General features: G+C 37.7%; 1 protein-coding gene across 10 annotated transcripts in view; it reads right to left on the minus strand.

The window, feature by feature from the left end:
• The window catches only part of ACACA (acetyl-CoA carboxylase alpha), a 277,035-nt gene that overhangs the window by 96,204 nt on the left and 160,646 nt on the right, over positions 1-20,185 (minus strand). For all 10 annotated transcript variants that reach the window (XM_049636543.1, XM_049636545.1, XM_049636544.1 and 7 more), the window contains 7 exons: positions 18,313-18,369; positions 18,039-18,083; positions 10,409-10,450; positions 9,358-9,573; positions 8,062-8,217; positions 5,717-5,920; positions 960-1,115 (listed from right to left, as the gene is read on the minus strand). In XM_049636543.1, the coding sequence (XP_049492500.1) occupies positions 960-1,115; positions 5,717-5,920; positions 8,062-8,217; positions 9,358-9,573; positions 10,409-10,450; positions 18,039-18,083; positions 18,313-18,369 (876 nt within the window). The remainder of the gene's footprint in view (positions 1-959; positions 1,116-5,716; positions 5,921-8,061; positions 8,218-9,357; positions 9,574-10,408; positions 10,451-18,038; positions 18,084-18,312; positions 18,370-20,185) is intronic.

Consider the following 20,185-nt stretch of genomic DNA (forward strand, 5'->3'; position numbering starts at 1 on the left):
TTCTGGCATTGGGGAACAGAACCAACACAACTTGTAGGGGAACAATGTTGGCAATACGAAATGAAGATACCTATGTTTCCAGAGAGAGAACCTGTAAACAAATGACTACTTACAGGAAATCTCTTGTATTTACAGGTAGACTATTTACCAAGGCCACATATATTACTTTATTAAAATTCAAATGTGGTAATACTAGTAGTATTGACTAGAAGACTTGGAAAAATCCTGTATTCATAGATTTTTTTTTTTTGTTTTTTTAAGGACAAATTCAGTATTCTTTTGATACTCTATCTGTTGCATTTTCTGCTGTGGATGTACTTTTCTTGCCTTCTATTGATGGAAGAAAAATCTGCAGCATAGAGAGGATTCACCATACAGATCAAAGGAATTTATTTTCAAATAAAGGATGAGAATCATAATGTATTTTCTCACATTAGTTTTTATTCAGCTATAATAAATCTTCCATGAAAGAATTGATACTTTAAACTGTGTATCATGAACTCTATATCCATTTGTATATATTATCAGTATTGATCCTCATCATATTAACCTATCAGCTAATGGCCTGGGTTATCTTGGAAAATAGGAAAAAGAGAAGTAGAGTTTCAAGCCTTTTTTTTAATACCCATAATTTGATTATAGCTTAGGAAATATATACCTGAACATAACTCCTCACACAGGGCATTGTAAACTACCATCACAGGTATGCTATCTCAGTTTACTTTCTTCCCAATAGAAGCTTCTATCCTCACCATTCCTCCTATTAATTCATAAAGAACTGTCCAATATTGGAGTTGGCAGTCACCAAATCCCGAATGAGACAGAAATGAGAGTAGTGTCAAGATACTTCTTGCCCTTTGGGAATGACCCATTCCAGGCTAAGCTGCATCCAATGGAAATTCAGGAAAACCCTGCCTCTTTAGAACATATCAGAACCCCCCCCAGTTAGCCACCTTTACCTGCCGAAACATCTCTGGGATATCATATATGTATGTTGTCCCCAAGGATTGTGCCTGGAATCTCTTTGATTGAAGTAGGTCTTTGGTGACATATGGAGTGTTGATTAACATTCCATGCAATGGTCCCTGTTTGTCTCCATATGCCTGAAACATGATCTACAGGAGAAAGAGAATGACAAGGGGGAGTTAAGAGACAGAGAAGAAAATCAGCTGCCTAGAGGGGCTTTTTTCATAAATGTTATTTCTGGACACACATTTTTGGTGGGTTGAGTAGCTAAGACATGCCTTTACACATTGGGTAGTGTTCTCAATTCTCTACAGATTAACCAACTCTAAAAAATGGTATGTAACCAATGATACTCCATGGGTTGCTCTCACTTTTGGATTAGTTGAAATCAACAAGAAAGCACAGCGTAAATTTCACATCTCAGAGACAGACTGACAATGCTTGCCTTCTAAAATGACTTAAATTCCATATACTCAGAAATGAAGTATGTCAACTAATGAGTCTAAGCAGTCCGCACATTTAAGTTGAGGAACAGCTACGTGCTGAAGAGAATTCTGCTCTTTCCCTAACAGAAGTCAGGTCAAGGCTCTACCCTATTATCTGTGCTTCAGTCTATGATTAGAAGGTGCTTCATAAGTGTTCATAGCCACACAAAGGTTTCAAAGATTTTTGCCAGAATAGGATTTCATTCATCCATCCATCCATCCAGCTAGTCAGTTCTGGTTAGCTCATTAGACATAGCCCATAGTAAAATAAATGTGTTATTATATATATATTAATATAATACAGATATGCATTTATTTATATCCTCCAGTATACTACATCTACAACTACCGAATAGCTCCTGCAATACCTATATTGTCACATAATGAAAACACACCATTTTTTAATCATTTCAACTCAAATATAGCTAGAAGAGTACTTCATACTTCACATATTTAGTTTTATTTGCTTATGAATATTTATAAGGGATGCCATTACTTCAATTCAGTTAATATTTATTGAGTGCCCAGAGGTTGTATAACACTAAACTAGGCACTTTATGCATGAATACTTAAATATAGACTCCAAACACAGTGAATACAAATGGAGCCTGGGAAATAAGGGTATGTGGGCATATATACATATCTATTCTGGTCTAAAATGTATAACCTTAAATCTACCATTAAGAAATAGATTTGTGAACCTGATATATAGGCCTAACAACATAATTAAGTACTTTCCCAAACCCTGGATACCATTTAGCTAAATGAATCCGTAGCTGCCTAGCTCAGAGGAACAAATATGTTCTGCTGACTGGCAGGTCAGGTCCTATACCGGGCACAAATTGTCTTGGGCTGCTTAAACCCCAAGGAATGGAGCTTCCAGTCCTATTCTATATGACTAATGGTGAAAGTCACTGGGTGGGAGGTAGAATTAGCAATGTCTTAGGTAGAAACAGTAATGTTTTAAGAGATTCAAAGTGTTAAGTATGGTCAAGGTATTAGAATGAAAAAACTGGACTCCTGAGAGAAGATAAACCAAATCAAAATAAGAAAAAGGAGTAAAAGCAGCAGATTCTGGGAGCTACATTCCTGTCTATTAGGAAAGACAAGAGCTGTGGGTACAAGAGTTTGAGACTCACTTTTGCCAAGGTAGAATGAAGTCAGGCTGGTCAGTGGTTGAGCAACATAACCATGTGGACTGAGAAGGGGGCTGGAGAAAGCCCTCTAGGTACTCTCGCTGCTGGTGGGACTTGAAAATGGTAGGACTACTTTGGTGAATAGTTTGGCAGTTTTTTTATAAAATTAAAAATACACTTCCTGTGACCCAGTAATTACATTCTCATATATTCATCCAAGAAAAATGAAAACATATTCTACATAAAGACTTGTATATGAATGTTCATATAGCAGCTTTATTCATATAGCCCAAACTGGAAAATTAAGCTTCAAATGTCCATCAATAGGTGAATGAATATAAACATTTTGTTACATTCATAAAATGGAATACCACTCAGCAATGAAGAGGAACATACCCAGAGTCTATGTCTATGCAGCATGGATGAATCTCAAAAATACTATGCTGAGCAAAAGAAGCCACATAAACACTGTACATAATGTCTAATTTCATTTATATGAAATTCTAGGACAGGCAAAACTCGTCTATAATAGAAAGCAGGCCACTGGGTGCCTAGAACTGTGACTCTACCTTTGACTGCAAAAGAGAATAAGAGAACTCTTACGGGTTTTAAGATGTTCTCTATCATGACTGTGATGGGAGTCACACAGGTTTATATGATTTGAGAATGAACTGAAGTATACACATAAAATAAGTACATGTTATTATATGTAAATTGTATCTCAATAAAGGTAACTTAAAAAATATATATTTCTCCCTTATACTACACATTGGGAATCAAGTGACTCATGCAACGGATTACCCAAATCTCTTCTCCCCGCTGTGATGGCTGGCATCAGTGTTCAATTACAGCTAACACCACAAAGACTTTACAAAGAAAATGAAACAAAAGGAAGCTCAAACTAGTCAACCCTGCTCCTTGTCAGAAAGAATAAACGATGTGCTGAACAAGAGGTTGATGGTAATGGATAGCACTGAATGATCAGCTACCTCCATTAATTTCATTTTCTACTATAATGGACATAGTAGTTAAAAATTGGTAAAGTGTATGTCTTACAAGTTTATGAAAATATGCATATATTTTATATATCATACACCTTTCATCAGTGGCCATCAGAAAGGCTTCTCTTGGAAAACAATTTCTGATCCCATAGTCTGCTCCCTTAGAACCTTGTACTTCATCTTTTGATAACACAAATCATAATCATATTACAGACAAACTAATTATCTGTCTTCTTCCACCCTGATGTAAATTTCTTAAGAATAGAGATCACTTTGAATCCATAGTGCCTGACGCACTATATAGGTGGTCAGTAAATGTTACATCAATTAATGAATGAATGATACACAGTGTTCTATATTATTTTGAATTCACATAATGACTCACTAGAACAAAGAAAGGAAAAAAAATAAATTGGCAGTAAGTATCAGGTAGGCATTAGGAGCACCAGAGCAGACTTGAAGACTGTTCCTTTTGCTGGTTCCCTCCTCCGGCCAGGGGCTCTTGGGTTCATTCACATTCCACAGTGGCTGTTGAACTCCCTCAACTGAACAGCCTGAAGGAGACCTCTTCCTTTAGGGCTTCCTAAATAGGTAGGACCTATGGTAATAGGGGCTGTCCCTCAGGCAAAAGGTAGCTCATTCATTCTTTCAGATACTTATTGAGTACTTATTTTGTGCCAGGCATAGTACTAAATCATGATTGAAGGCATCTGAGCCTTTCATGCCCTTGTGTCACCACTAGCCAGAATGAAGGAAATCTAAGAGCTTTCTAATAAAAGAAAGGAAAAATAAAATAGTTATGAAGAACAAACATATTTATCAAAAACATTAAAATCTCAAGTGGCCATCTTATTTTTCACAAGAATAGACTGCCTTGAAGCCATTGTAGAAGTTAATTAAAAATATCCCTGCCCATGGAAAGCTCTGACTGAAAATGTCTTTAAGGCTGTCTTGAAAAACATCAAGTGCAGCAAAAATTATTGAATACTCTTTCTCTTGCTCACCCCTTGCACTCTTGTGTGCTCTCTCTCTCTCTGTTTTAACTGTTCACTTCTCACTGGATAGATTCCTCTGGCCATCTAACTGGGAATCAAAGCACAAAATGAAAGGTCACTCTGACAACTATCCAAACTCAGATTTTTAAAATTCATCTTCAAAATACTGGCAAAAATGTCTTTTCTTGCCTCTGTTCCTGGATTTAAAAGGACATAGATAAAAACAAGAGACATATAATCTCTTCCTGGCACCAACTGCATAGAAGAAACTGAAACCCTTGTGTACACGTACTGAAGCAAGGTCATCCTTTAAACAGAAGAAATTCACTTTCCAAGTTCTGGCCAAAAAGCTAAAATAACATCTCAGTTTTTAAGAAGATGTGAGCAATGGCAAACCAACCCAAATCCAGTATCACAGCAAATGGCACAAATATTTAGAAATGAAGGTGGGAACACAGATTAAAAGGAATTCTGTTATGACATAATCAATCTACTGAAAGAGTCATCTTCCATTTTCACATTCTTGATTTTTCTACCTGAAAAAGGGGTTAAAGTTTGCTACTTTGCTCTTCTATAGATCTCTAATACTCTGAACTCTTTGAAGGAAAATAATGTGTGTAAATGGAATAACATAATGGGTAAATATGAGAAAGTCACTGCTTGACATTGCTCTAGCTATTACATTATGCTGAAATTTTCCTTACGATCAAAGGTGGTGATATATTTCAACAATTTTCTTTTCTTTACTTGCCAATGAGTGGGCTATCAAGGCTGAAAACAGGAAAGACAGATCAGCCCAGAGAAGACAAGATTGTTCAGGTAGCTCAAGAGCCCTTTACAAAAGAATGCTAAATTGTAGAATTACCTCTGGATTGAGGTTCACTTGGCATCTGTTTGGGCTCACCAGTATGTCACAAAGATTGAGGGTTTCATAACATCCGTGATTAAGAACACAGGCACATCTTATAAGGTAAAAGAAGTTTTTTCAAATTCATGTGAGCACTGAACCTGACAGAGGATAACTCCGCTACATGAACCAATGGGACTTGTGAGTTTGGGTTTTCCATAACAAGGCCAAGTGGCTTATCTTTAAGGCCAAAATCAAAAGTCTAAGGAGCCCTTGACTACTGTACCTGTGCTGTCCTGGAGTCAGTCACTTCCTTGTACAAGCTGATGTCCAAGTAATAGCCGGACTCATTTGTCAGGAAGAGGCGGATGGGAATTGCTTTTCCAGTTGGTGTCAGGCGAATGTTGATTTTCAGTTCTGCCTGGAGGACACGTAATTTCCACAGCCGACTTCCATAGCGCATTACCATGCTCCGCACAGATTCCTCAATCTGTCACAGACACGTCACCAAGCACAAAACTTAAAACACCTTGTACCTAGAACCTGTTTCAGGTCTTCCCATCTTTGGGAAAGAAGGAATGGAAAAAGGTGCTGGTTTCTGGAGATGTGCACTACATGTATTCCTTATAAAAGTAAGATAATTTCTCCCCAACCCTACTCTTGCTTAGAAACAAGTTGGGGACAATTTCACGCCAGGCTGGCATTTGAGTGGGGTTCTCTGGCTCACAACACCCAAATCTGTACAACTCCCTACCCGTTTCCCAATTATATTCATATTCTATATCAAAGATCTGCAATATCTAAAATTACAAGCCATGGGATTTAAGAGAAAGCCCCCAAATAAGAATAAAATTTCTAGTTAAATAGCTATTAAGTAGCATTTATATGCATGGTAACTATGTTTCATTGCACTTATAGGACCTTAAATCATCATAGCAATTACCACCATGAGCTTTTTTCTATACAATTTTATTAAACTTTATAATATATGCCTCTTGGTAAATTGCACAAATTAAAGAGAGGCAATTTGTAGGTGGTGTTAGAATGTTCTCTCTAAACAGAGCTCTGAAGCTCGGTCATTGCCAAGTCCAATTGGGATTTAAGTAGATGGGGCAGATGTTTCATAGTTTCTCTAAGGCTTATACCCAGGCATCTTAGTGCTCCTAGTTTTCGGGGTTAGGCAAGTTATTTTAACCAAATGGCCTTAGATGGGATTTTCCCTCACTGACAAATGAAATTTTGTTTTCCCAATATGGCTAAAGGCAGCCAGGACATACTACTCAAAATTAACCCATTCTCTTAAATGAATTGTCTTTCTAAATTGCTTTCTCAACTTAGAAAATATCAAAAATATTTTCTACCACTCTTCTCTTATGGTTCTTTAGAAGTATGTGCCACCTTTGCAGTTTGTTTTAGCACCACAGAATCTCAGGTTAATGGATTTCAAGGAGTTGACTTCTCTAGTCCCACACTTGCTTGTTAACCAAAGGGTATCTACCTATTCTTTTCTGGAGAGAACAAAAGTCAACAATCTCTACATTCACGAAGCTGACAGTTATCTTATCTATGATTAGAAAGGCATAGCTAGGATGTATGGGTATTTAGAGTGGAAGTAGAGAGGCAGATATTAAAAAAACTCACTGAGAAATGGTTAGGTCAAGTCTAAAAATATATACAGTTAAATAGTGTCCTGGCCATGTTTTCACTCTTCCAGCCTCAGCAGTCCCAGAATGCTTAAGAGAACCTTCACTTAAGCTAGATGATGAGACTTGATACTCAGTGAGTAGCCCTATCCTTGTCAACCTATCAGTAGTTTAGAGTCTTGAAGGAAAAAAAAAGCAGAAAGTGATTTTTTAGGTCTTAGACATTAAGTTCAAAAATCTAAAGTCCATGCTTACAACTGATCTTGAGAAATGGAGATACTGGTTCTCCTAACCAAATTCCACAATACCAAGATAGAAAAAGGTTAGAGTGAATACAAATAGAGAGCAGTCTGTCTTTATTACACCTGGGATAAAAGGTCAAGTATAGAATCACCCTGTTTTCCTTTCTTAAACTATATGGAATGCATTTTAGAATAGAGCCTCAGGATAGAAAACATATATAATACATGTGAAAATTCTATAACAACCAAATTGTCTCCCTGTGGAAAAATACTGAAGGGAAATAGGTTAGACACTCTAGGAAGTTGTACTGCCTCCCTGAGGCCACGGGTAAGTAACATTTAGTGCAAAACAGCAGTAATTTTGCCAAAATGTCCAAAAATAGCAAAGTTATTCCAGATGAGAAATCCTAGGGAATTATATAAAAACAGGACCATTATGATGACAAGTATCCAAAGCAGGTACCAATGGAATAACAGAAAGAAACTTTTATGTTTTCATACTGCTTATAAATGACCAGCAAGATAACATTATACCACCTTCAGTTTTGATGTCTGCTTTCAATGGCTTCAAATTTTTGACTCCCTCCCAGAAACCCTGTCTCACAAGCATTCTGTAAACTTTAAAGATCAAGGGCTCAACTAGCTAACCAAGTGTACTTGTTTCCAGGTTTAAGTGAGAATAAATATGGATGAATCTCTCTACTTGTGCTTGGTAGTGCTGGGAGAGAAGCTAAAGAGAAATGTACCTTTGATGGGTCCATAATGACTGTGGGCACAAAGTTGAGGAAGATGTGGTTGCAGTCAGTGCGAACATTTGTATTATTAAAAGCAACTTCCAATTCATCCATGGCTTCCAGGAGCAGCCGCTCCCCTTCATTTTGTAGATATTCAAAAGAAGCTTCCTATACAAAATGAAAATCACCATCAACATCAGTGTGTTTTAAAAGAATCAGTAGGGGCACCTGGATGGCTCAGTCGGTTGAGCATCCAATTCTTGATTTTGGCTCAAGTCATGATCCCAGGGTCGTGGGATCAAGCCACCAATGGGCTCCACGCTGATCATGGAGCCTGCTTAGGTAGGATTCTCTCTCTCTCTCTCTCTCTCTCTCTCTCTCTCTCTCTCTCTCTCTCCCCACCCCATCCCCAACTCGTGCTCTCTAAAATAAACAAACAAATAACAATTAAAAAATGAAAGAGTCAATAAAGAAATGGCTATTATAATGACTTAAGTAGTACTATGTCATGAATCACAAGGCACCTGCTACAGGTGCTACCTTTCTCCCTAGAGTCAGCCCAATGACCATAGGCAGCAGAGGCAGGCAACTATCAAAGAGTTCCTGCCAGCCCTTCCTCCTGCCTCTTAGGGAAACATTTCCTTCTAATAGGTGGAAATGCAGGGCATCCCCAGAGCTATACTTCCAATAGGATCACATTTCACACATGCCAAACAGAGGAGTTTAGAAAGGAAATCTGTTTAGAAAGTAAAAGTTGAAGAAAGGGTATAGGTACAGGATGCAGTAATTATGACACCAGGAAGTGCCTTGCTATACACAGAAACTACTCTACCTCTAGGTGGGCTTACAATGGGGCCATCTCTAACTTTTCTCTTTATCTTCTATCATCACTGAACTATCCCTGTGATTTTTCTGTTAAGATGCTTTTCCTTTTCTCAAAGGAGTGCTTTCATGCTTCCATTACCAAGAATAAATTTTTTTAAAGCCCTTTATCATATGGAATATTTATTTCTGTGAGAGAAAGGACTCTCAGACTTCTAATGGCTACTGGAGAGTGGGATGAATGAGAATAAGAGCCTTGATTCAAAAAATAAAAACCCAGGGGCACCTGGCTGGCTCAGTCAGTAGGGCATGCAACCCTTCACCTCAGGCTTGTGAGTTCAATCCCCATGTTGGGTGTGGAGCCTACTTAAGATAAAAAAAAATAAATTAAAAAACAAAACAAAAAATGAAAACCTGGTTTTGAACGATGCCTGTTTCTCTGTCCCTTCCCTCAGGAATAACTTCCCATCCAAGTATGGTACTTACCTTGGTGACCAGATCAGAATGTCTGATGATTGCACGAACAAAGAACCTATAGTCTGTCACTTCAGTGCCCACTTCCACCTTGGCTGCCCCAAGATACAGGTGCATCTTATGATTAGCACATGGAATGGCAGTAAGGTCAAAATTTCTCATCCGGTTCAGTTCTAACTGGAAAGCTAGAGCAGGCTCCAGGTGACGATAGATACGATCCTCCTCAAACTGAGCACAAAATTGGAGAACAAAAGAGCTCACAAGAGGCAGTTAACAAAATTATATTATGAACATATACATAAAAGAGATGCTTGAAAATAGAAACATAAACGATGATGCGCTAATAAGCAACAAAAATGAGCTACATACAAGAATAATGCTATAGCTTACATAAGATTAGGGACTAAAATACCTATTTACTTTCCAAGCTTTCATCATTTATGCTTTTACAAATGGTGATGATTTCCATTAAAAACAAGCAAACAAAAAATACCAATTCCCTCAGAACTCCTACTGCATTACTACTGTCTATACAGTTCATTTCTGACAATTAACCACAGACTGCTTCACATTAGTATTTACTTCACATACTGATGTTTTGGGTTTACCCAACTAAAATGCTTACAGGCAGGGCCCAGTTTTATACTCTTATTATTTCTGGCACAGTACAAAGGACACAGTAAATACTCAAGAAATAAACATCATGTAATTTTTAAAAATAAAGATATTTGGCTTTGGAATATTTAATATCCATAGATTAAAAAAGATATAATACTACTAAGGGCAGTAGTCCTTTAATATATCATTAGGACCGGCCTAAAGCATAGTGATGATTGTGAAAGTTATCGCTTTCCTTGGGTAGCTCAATACACTGGACTATTTCCTACACCAAACTCTTTCCAAAGGGAGCCTTCCTTGGTTCTAAGACACATGCAAGGCAAAGGGAAGCGCAAATTCAGTTAGAGAAAGGAGAATGGCAAGAAGAGCACATGGCAAAGATAAGCCACTCTTGGGTTTAAAAAAAAAAAAAAAAAAAAAAGGGTGGGAGGGAATCAGTCCTTACCTTATCCCTTGCTCGGAACGTGAAAAATTTAGGAAATTCTCTCTGTGGTAAAGAAGGGGAAAATATGTCAGTCTTTCATAGATATGGCTCTTTGGGGATAAACACGTAGTAAAGTACAGAAGCAGTCAAGCATCTAGAAGGCAGCTCCTAGAATACATGCTCCTTATCTAAGCTTAGGCCAGGGAATAGGAACAATCCTTTGGGTAACCACCACTGTGACCCCACTTCCAAGTCTGAAATCACCACACAATTATCCTAACTTCAATAGCTAGCCTCTCCTAGGGAAAAAAAATTAGGTTTTTTTTTGTGTTTTTTTTTTAATCTCCCAAGTGGGAAAAAAAAGTCTTCCCTGGTGTTGCTTTTGGCACAACCAGGCAAATAAAACCAATATACCCTTATGCTGCAGCACTGCAATAGTAGTTACTGGACTGATTTCCCAAGTTTCCCCTTAAGAAACTCTTCAAATGTAAACTAGCCAGGGGCGCCTGGGTGGCGCAGTCGGTTAAGCGTCCGACTTCAGCCAGGTCACGATCTCGCGGTCCGTGAGTTCGAGCCCCGCGTCAGGCTCTGGGCTGATGGCTCGGAGCCTGGAGCCTGTTTCTGATTCTGTGTCTCCCTCTCTCTCTGTCCCTCCCCCGTTCATGCTCTGTCTCTCTCTGTCCCAAAAATAAATAAAAAATGTTGAAAAAAAAAATTAAAAAAAAAAAAAATGTAAACTAGCCAGATAGCACAGTATTCCCCAATCCATGTTTTTTCCACATTCACTCTTAAGTCAATCATTCCAAGTGTTTAAACAATAACATTTCAAGACAAAGAAAAGTGTAAGATGATACTTTGGTCACTACCACCCCATGTATAGGAAAGAGAGGGATGGAACTAGTGAACTTGTAGTCATTAGGTCTTACTGCTCTTTTGCAGGACATTACACAACAAAGCAGCCAATTTCCTAGAACCTTATTAATTAACAAAGATGAATTCAATTAGCAGAGTCCATTAGTTTCTGAAATTTAACTTATTAACACCAAATACCCGTTTCTCGGATGGGAGGCTCTACTGGCAGTGTTGGAATCAAGTCATTACTATTTGCCTCTATAGGAGGTTTCATTAGGTATCTCCTTCATTATGAGCGCAATATAATCAAACACTTATTGGTACAAGCAGAGAGACCAGGACTAGCTGCCTAAATATTCCTCAATGAGCTTTAGGAACCATGAAGGAAACATGAATGGAAAGCCTTCTAGGTGGCAGGTACTCTCACATGCTGTCCCATCGAGAGCTCTCCACAACCTCTCAGGTATCTATGATGACCCTGTTTTACAGCTGAGGAAGCTGGGGCCAAGTGACATGCCCAGGATCACAAAACAAGAATGTGAACTTGAGTCTAATGCCAGAGCCCACACCCTTCCATTTCTACCACTCTCTCTCAAGTATAGGGTACTACCTTTCTATTCTTGTTATAATCCAAGTTCCCTATTTATTCAACTTCTCTTTGTTGAGATAAAAAACAGAAATTAAGGCTTAAGGGAAAAAAAACAAAGCAGAACTCATGCTGAAAACTTGTGGTTCTTGAATTTACTGAGAACTTCTTGAATACTTTCCACAGGTATTATACCTCACTCTTACCTTAAGCTTACACAGTTAATAAATCTTTTTACATTTCCTTGGCATTTTAACTGTAAAACTGCATTTAACAGGTTTCTAGGAGCTTGTTTAGCAAGCCCAGGAAATCCCTTGTTCAGGCTTGGGTCTTTAAAAGCCCTTTGAAAGTGGGTTTTACACAGCACTGATCTTTTACTGATGATGTTTTGTTCTAAATAATTCCCCCGAATGATAGTGAAGAACATGGGGATGACTTTAAGATTAAGCAGGAAGATGTTCAGCTGAGTTTTCAGTAGATTTCATGCTCATGGCTTTATATAGCCTAGTTTTGATTTTATTCTTGAGAGGTATGGCTTTCAGAGCATTAGCTAAAAAAGCAACACAGGTCACAAAAGGAAAGGTAATAAAAAGTCCTTTCATGGAATTTTCTGAAAGAGTCAAGGTAAGTGATAATAAGATCTTTTAAGCATATACCTTTCTATTCTGCCAGAACTATGAATTAAAATATATTTATTTAGTGTACCACTTAAAAGCACACTTGTTTATTTATTTTTATTTTTATTTTTTTGTTAATTTATTTTTGAGAGACAGAGAGAGATAGAGCATGAGCAAAGGAGGGGCAGAGAAACAGGGAGATACAGAACCTGACGTAGGTTCCAGGCTCTGAGCTGTCAGCACACAGCCCAACGTGGGGCTCGAACTCACAGACCGCGAGATCATGACCTGAGCCGAAGTTGGATGCTCAACCGACTGGGCTACCCAGGCGCCCCTAGTATACCACTTATTTAAGTGTGTATATATGCAGAATCAAAATCATTATTCCTTCCAAAACATCACGATAGTAACAAATAAGCTGTCTTTACCATTCAGTCCATTATGAAAATTTGTGGTAACCAAAAGACATGGAAAACAAACAATCTTGAATGGAAATACCTTTACAACCAATAACAAAAGAGAACTAATTCTTGGCAGGGGTGGGCAAAGACTCACCAAAATCGAAAAAACCACTTTCATTAAGTTTAGCTAAGAAACAGTGTTATGAGATAATATAAACTTTTGAGCAAATTTTTAGCTCCACAGTGGGGCCCTCAATTTAAGCGTGAAGCATTCAGGTCAGGAAATGGCCAGAAGTTCTGTGCAATGAGAAACCAGGATTATTAAGTGATTCTTAGAAAGACAGACAAGTTCTGAAGACTTTTATAGCAAGCCGTCACTTCCTTCAGTGCTCAAAAAATCGCAGAAACAAAAAACACAGAGAAGAAAAGCAGAAGTCTGGTCCTACAGTTGTAGTCAATTCCTTCACCCCACCTCATCCTGAGACTTCCAATTTTTCTACTAACAGCATTCATGCTTATTCCATCACTAATGTAATTGCTTTCCAGGCATTCTACTAGTGTTATGGGCAAATATAATAATTGAATGTACACAAAGAAAAACCCTCTTAGTGTTCTGGTACCAAAAACCAAAAGAATGCAACATTTCTCAGGAAGAAATTATACCCCTGCTGTGTTCTAATCAGCCAACCATCATCAAGACAATCAAAATAATTTGCCTAAATTAGCCAATCAAGACACCCTGCAAATCAGAGAATGTGAAAACCTGCAACAGAAAACATCATAGATGATTATGACACTAATAATCGTGTTAAAAACCTAATGAGATGAAGAAATTGGAAACTTGCTGGTGCAATTCTCTTTTACCTCAACATGCTGAGAACTAATTATATAGACTGTAATTAAAACAAAAACCCAAACCAAACCTTCTGAAAAACTAATAGTTGATCCACTAGCAAACAAAACTACCAATTTTTTCCAACTTAATATTGAGATATAATTGGCATATCAATTTTTTTAAAGAAATGAACTACTAACCATAACTATTTTTAAACATTTTTTTTAAGTTTATTTATTTTGAGAGAGACAGAGACAGCATGAGTCAGGGAAGGGCAGAGACAATCCCAAGGATTGGGAGACAGGGAGACAGAGAGAATCCCAAGCAGGCTCCGCAGTACTGTCGGTGCAGAGCCCGATGCAGGGCTCACAAAACCGTGAGATCATGACCTGACTCAAATACAGGAGTCGGATGCTTAACCGACTAAGACACCCAGGCACCCCACCGTGATACCTATTTTTGATAGTTGGTTCTTCCTTCAGACCCAAATAAGTGGGAATCACTCATAAAACTGGTAAAACTACAACTATCTCCTAGGTGATTTATAGGAGAATTTTTTTAATTGCCTAAAATTGTACAAGCAAGATGCAAAAGGAAACCTAGATAAAACTGATTTATCACAGTGTTTGGACCTAATGCTTTTGTTTGGGTTGCAAAGTATCAGAAGAAATCCTAAAAATTCGCACTTCCATATCCCTAACAAAACTTTGCTGAAAAAAAATACGGAAAGCTTCAAAAAGCTTAATACTTACACTCCAATCAGACAGCACCTTCTGCTACACTTTCTCGAATTCTAGATCTGAAATGTGAGTGAAACTAAGAGACTTAAATACTACATAAAACTGGAGAACTGCAGCTGATACAGCTGCAGAAATTCAAAGACCCTGTTCTTTTGCTTTTAAAGCTTCAATTTTTTTAAAATAGGAAGGAGGTATTTACAAGGATGGGTTTGTTTGTTCTCAAAATTGGTTTAAATATCAATGTTAAGCAGTTATGCAAGCCCTGTTATGGGCACTTGATTTAATTAGATGGCCATGGAAAGAACCTCAATATCAAGACTCCTTAGTGCTGGTGGATACTGCCTGCTGGGAGGAACAGGCTCCATGCTCTAAGGGATTCTCTAAGAGACTAAGGCAGTAGCAGACATTCCAGTGCTCAGCTCTGTGGAGACTGTGGTGATAGACAACAAAGTTTTGGAAATGCTTACAGTCTTCATTGGCATCTGAATAAGCACCTAACAAGATATACACTCTCTAGGAATCATTACTCTGGCCCTCATTTGCCTTGTTCTGGTTCTGAAGCAGCATGAGAGACGAGGACCATGTAACAATGGTACAGCTGCTTCATTCCACACTAGCCAATGCTGTTCTTGAACAGCCTTGGTAACCTTCCTCCTCTCCTTGCCCCCTCATGTGCACATTTTCTCTTCAATAATATAGGGATTTCACAGTGTAGAACAGGGGAGGCTGCATACATCACAGTGGATTACCAAAAAGCCAGAGAGATCAAGGGATTCATCTCTAACACTCCCAGAAAGCTTCCTCTTTTTCACACTACACTAACTATGGGGCAAGCACACATCAGATGACATGACAGAGGCTAAGCATCCTCCACGAATGGCAAGCTACCACCAGCAGAGGAACTAAGAGCAGCACCATGACAATGAGCCCTGGATTTGTACAACTCCTGCCAAGGCTTCCTGGCTATTGTAGATCCTGGATGGAGCTCAGTAATAGTTGTCCTTGCCCCCTGCATAACCACTAATCGCTTCTAAGGAGTCTCACATAAAAACACCCCAATTCTTCTGTCATTCAATTCTTCAGAGAAAATCCAGTCCACACCAAACCTTAATGTTCTCTACGTCCTAAAGCAACCTTTCCTATACTCATCATAAAACTTGATAATTTAACTGATTACTCACTTGACGCCACTATAAATAGGAACTGGACAATGATTCCTGGGGAAGACCAGCTACTGGGCTCATTTCCTGGCAGATTTTGCCTATACGCGTCCCTATTCAACCTACTGGATAGCAGGGAGAACAACAAAAAAAAATGTTTTAAAGCTGTAGATACACTCTCGGACATGACAAAGATTCAGAGGTAAGAAATTACAAAAGAAATAATGCCTATTGGGGCACCTGAGTGGCTTAGTCGGTTAAACATCGGACTTCAGCTCAGGTCATGGTCTCGTGGTTCGTGAGTTCAAGACCTGTGTCAGGCTCTGCACTGACAGTATGCAGCTTGCTTCAGATTCTCTCTCCCTCTATTCCTCCCCTGCTCATGTTCTCTCTCAAAATAAATAAAAATAAAAACGTTACAAAAAAAAAAAAAAAAGGAAAAGAAAAAGAAAAAGAATGCCCATGGAAATGAATCACTTTGGCTTTTTAAAAATTTTAATGGAGAGTTTTAATCCATTGTGGAATGCTTACTATACAGGAAACCGGTTACTGTGCTATAAACATCAAGACTCCATCTGAATTATTAGGGAAAAGGAAAATAATTTTACAAGTTCACTATTATTCCCCAGAATATTATATTATTCCAAAGTCAGTGAGAAATGAAAGATCACATTAAAACTTAAGAATCTAGTCCAGTACTCTTTCTTCCCAAATCCAGGTCTTGGCTCTGGCATGTCTACTTTAGTTCAGATCAGCATTTAACAGCCATACTATTCATTCATGGGCTTCCATATTCTATCCCAAGTATCAATTTTATTCTCTAAGCTCTTGATTTTTCTCTCTAAAGCCCCAGGGTTCTCTTTAAGCTCCTCATACTTCTCTACTGCCTCTAGTTTCCTATCTAAAGTTATTGATTGATACATATCTGCACTCTGCTTGATTTCCTGACATCAATAACACAGGGGAGTTATACAGTCCACAACATTTCCTAAAGCATTTCAGAAAATCTTAGCTCTTTAGCTTGAGGGTAGTCTGTCTGGTTTCTCTGTAGACTAGACCAACAAGGTGAACTCTGAGAAGGAAAACAAAATGTCAAGTGCTACAGACCTAATAGACAAAGGCCAATAAAAGCAGTCACACATAGGTCCTTGAATTTAGAAAGTCCTTTCCAGAATCCCAAATGCTATCTTCATTACAAATGAACAGTGCTTGAAAACTAACTTAATTGTTAAAACAAAATTCTTTTTTTTATTTTTTTAATGTTTTATTTATTTTTGAGAGAGAGAGAGAGAGAGAGAGAGAGTGTGGGTGGGGGAGGGGAAGAGAGAGAGGTAGACACAGAATCCAAAGCAGGCTCCAGGCTCTGAGATGACATGGGACTCGAACCTACGAACCATGAGATCATCACCTGAGCCGAGGCTGGACACTTACCCGACTGAGCCACCCAGGTGCCCTGAAACTCTTTTCTTTTTTTTTTTAAGTTTATTTATTTGAGAGAGACAGAGACAGCACAAGTGGGGTAGGGGCAGAGAGAGAGAGGGAGAGAAAGAGAATCCCAAGCAGGCTCCAAGTTGCCAGGTGTGGAGCCTGAATCCACAAACTGAGCCAAAACCAAGAGTGGATCACTTAACTGACTGGGCCACCCAGGTGCCCCCCAAATAAAGTTCTTATCAGGAAAATTAAGACTTCCTAATATCTTCTGGAATCTTACTTAGCTACAATAAGATCAATTCTTAAAGAAATATGTTAACAATAATCAGTCATTTTAGAAAATAACATCTTGATTGCAAACTGGATTTTTGACCTTACTACCACAATGGGTATGATTGTGGATATACCATTGTTTGGATGCCAGGCTATTAACTTAGTTCTCTTTTCAACAAAATTTTTAATCTCATAAATACTAACAGTTAATTCAGTTAAATGGGAGAACAAGCAATTTAATGCTTAATTTTATTTATTTCCTGCTCCTAGAATTAACATAAGACAAAAACACCAACTTAGGTTCTGTTAAGACATTTTAAATAATAAATGATTGTTTTTCAGAATTGAGAATTCTCAATAATAGAACCTGAATCCAACTTTGGTAGAAGCCAAAACCCCAAAGTACAATCAACAGTTCTTCATTACTGAAGTCCCTATGTTCACTCTGCACAGAAGAGATTAGTAGTTAGTTCCCACTTCTTCCTTAGTCATCTGGATAAATGCATGTGTTCATTCTTAACTATTTCTCAGAGTTATACTGAGAGTTCATTACAGGGTTAAAAAAAAAAAAACAACACAAAAACTTTAGCTGGAACACTAAAGAAGAACTGGAAGATTCATTTTAACACTTTCTAAAAGAAGAACCAAACATGAGTCCAGCTCTTCTAAAGAACTCACACATACTCTATATTTAAATAATTGATGGCAGATAGATAAAACAGTAAGTAATCTTTCATTGTGGTTCCTTTTACTTACATGAAATCTCTGATCCACCTCATAGTTGACCTGTTTTCTGAAATCCTTTCAAATGAAAGACAGAAAAGAAGAAAAAACAGAAGCTGGCAATTAATAAAATTAAAAACGAATTAAGTAAAAGGTGATGAGTTAATGTTTTTTCTTGATTAAATTTATAGGAAAAAATTTATTAGATTCTCCAAGAAATAAATGATTATAATTCCATATTTTATTTTTTAAAGTTCTAGAAGCAGCGTTAAGACATATTGGGGGAGTATCGGTCACGTGCCAGTACCTTTTGTGCGACCAGGAAAGTAAGGCGCCGTATCCCATGCTCAACCAGGGTAGCTTTCTACAAACAAAACATGTAAACAGAAGATAGATGAGATCTCCATTCATCCTAAGTTTTACCCCATTTAGTCCTCAGAAAGCTCTGACTGGGCAAGCACCCTTTTTTGTATATCTACATCTTGCCTCAATACCTTCAAACTTGCAAATAAACATATCTCAACCTGGCTCTGATGGAATAGGTTTCATATATTGATCTGGACAAAACTGAAGGAGAACTGAAGGAAAAAAGGAGAACTTGGGCCTCTGGATCTAAGCCTTTCTCTATAGCGTACTGCTCATTTATCTCAAAAGTAGAAACAAAGAAACAGGTTAATGAATTAAGTAAGGGACATACTTTTAAAGGTCCCTAACAAAAAGGGGCTACATCGCAACAAAGAGAAAAGCAATGCCACTAGTTGAATGCCCTGAGAGGATATATGAATAATACAAATAGAAAAAAAAATGTCGATTTTCACAAACTACAGTCAGATTTTAGTTTGATCAATTCCTTGCTGTAACTCCAAACAAGAGCTATGTTCATAAGCCAATTCTTAACTTTCATGATACTATGTATTTTTTAAGTCCAAATTAGCTTCCCCTTATGAATAGGCACATTCCTGAGCCATTTTCCTCCTACTTCTCCATTTCTACTATGCCACTGCTTAGTAATAAAATTAACTAACAGCATAAACAAAAGATAACTGGAAAAATTAATTTTCTAATAATAAATCCCCAGACCAAACATGAATAAATTTTGGCTTACTCACATTTAAAAAGGATCTGTACTGGCATCATACCCATTAATGTAAATAACCAAGTACTGATACTACAGTAAGAAAAAACTGTTTTAGAAGAACACAGTGTAATGGGGGCTGCCGTGGTTATCAGTCTTTAAGCATGCCTAGGAACAGAAACGTTTTTTTCCAGCACCAACAAAGAATTCCACTACAGCCAAGTCCTTCAAAGACAAGCATCAATAGCTATGTTCTGGCAAGGGAAGAAAATAACTTTAATAATGCCATGATTTAAAATCAAAATTGTTATTGCTTTTAAAATTCCACAAGTGGCTGACAATAACAGCAGAGCAACAGGATTCTGATTACATTGTAATAATGCCGGTCTCACAGCAAGTCCACAGCTATTACCCAGCGATTAGGCGTCAGCACCTGGAGAAACTCCATTTACACTGACTGCTTCAATCTCCTCCACAAGTCATTTACAAATATATGATCCTAATTTCTATGAGAGAAAAAAAGACATGCTGGGACTAGAAGATTATTTGGACAATTTGGATCAACCTATTTGATAGTTTAATGTGTGCTTAAAAAAAAAAAAAAACTTTTTCTAAACTGCTAGGAGCATGATCATGAAGTGAAAAACAAAACTAGTTATCATTTCAGGTTTTTTTAATTGCTTCTCCTTCCCTTTCTTTTTATGTTTTTTTTCCCCCCAAAACAAGGAGGTGAAAATGTCAAGTATTCCTGGATAAGCACAGTACCTAATGCAGTTAATAGCTTCTCTAAGGCTTAGAATGTCAGCACAGTGTACCCTTAGCCTTTCGAAAAGCATTAGACAAAGATGCTGGATTTCTCTGTGCCTCAGTTTACAAGTTCAGTTAAGGAAAAAGGCAATTTCCTATTGCCAGTTAATGTTACAAATATATGCAGTAAAAATAAAGAAACTGTTTTTTTAAATCAATGTGTGATGATATATAAGACTTGGATTTGAGGGTAACAAAAAGCCTAAAGTTGAGGTCAAAACAATCAAGTATTGGCAATTAGTGCCTCAACACCTGGGAAGAAACGGTCATATGTTATTTCATCAAGCAGCAGAGTCAG

The sequence above is a fragment of the Panthera uncia genome, chromosome E1, assembly GCF_023721935.1.
Source record: "Panthera uncia isolate 11264 chromosome E1, Puncia_PCG_1.0, whole genome shotgun sequence".
Lineage (NCBI taxonomy): Eukaryota > Metazoa > Chordata > Mammalia > Carnivora > Felidae > Panthera > Panthera uncia.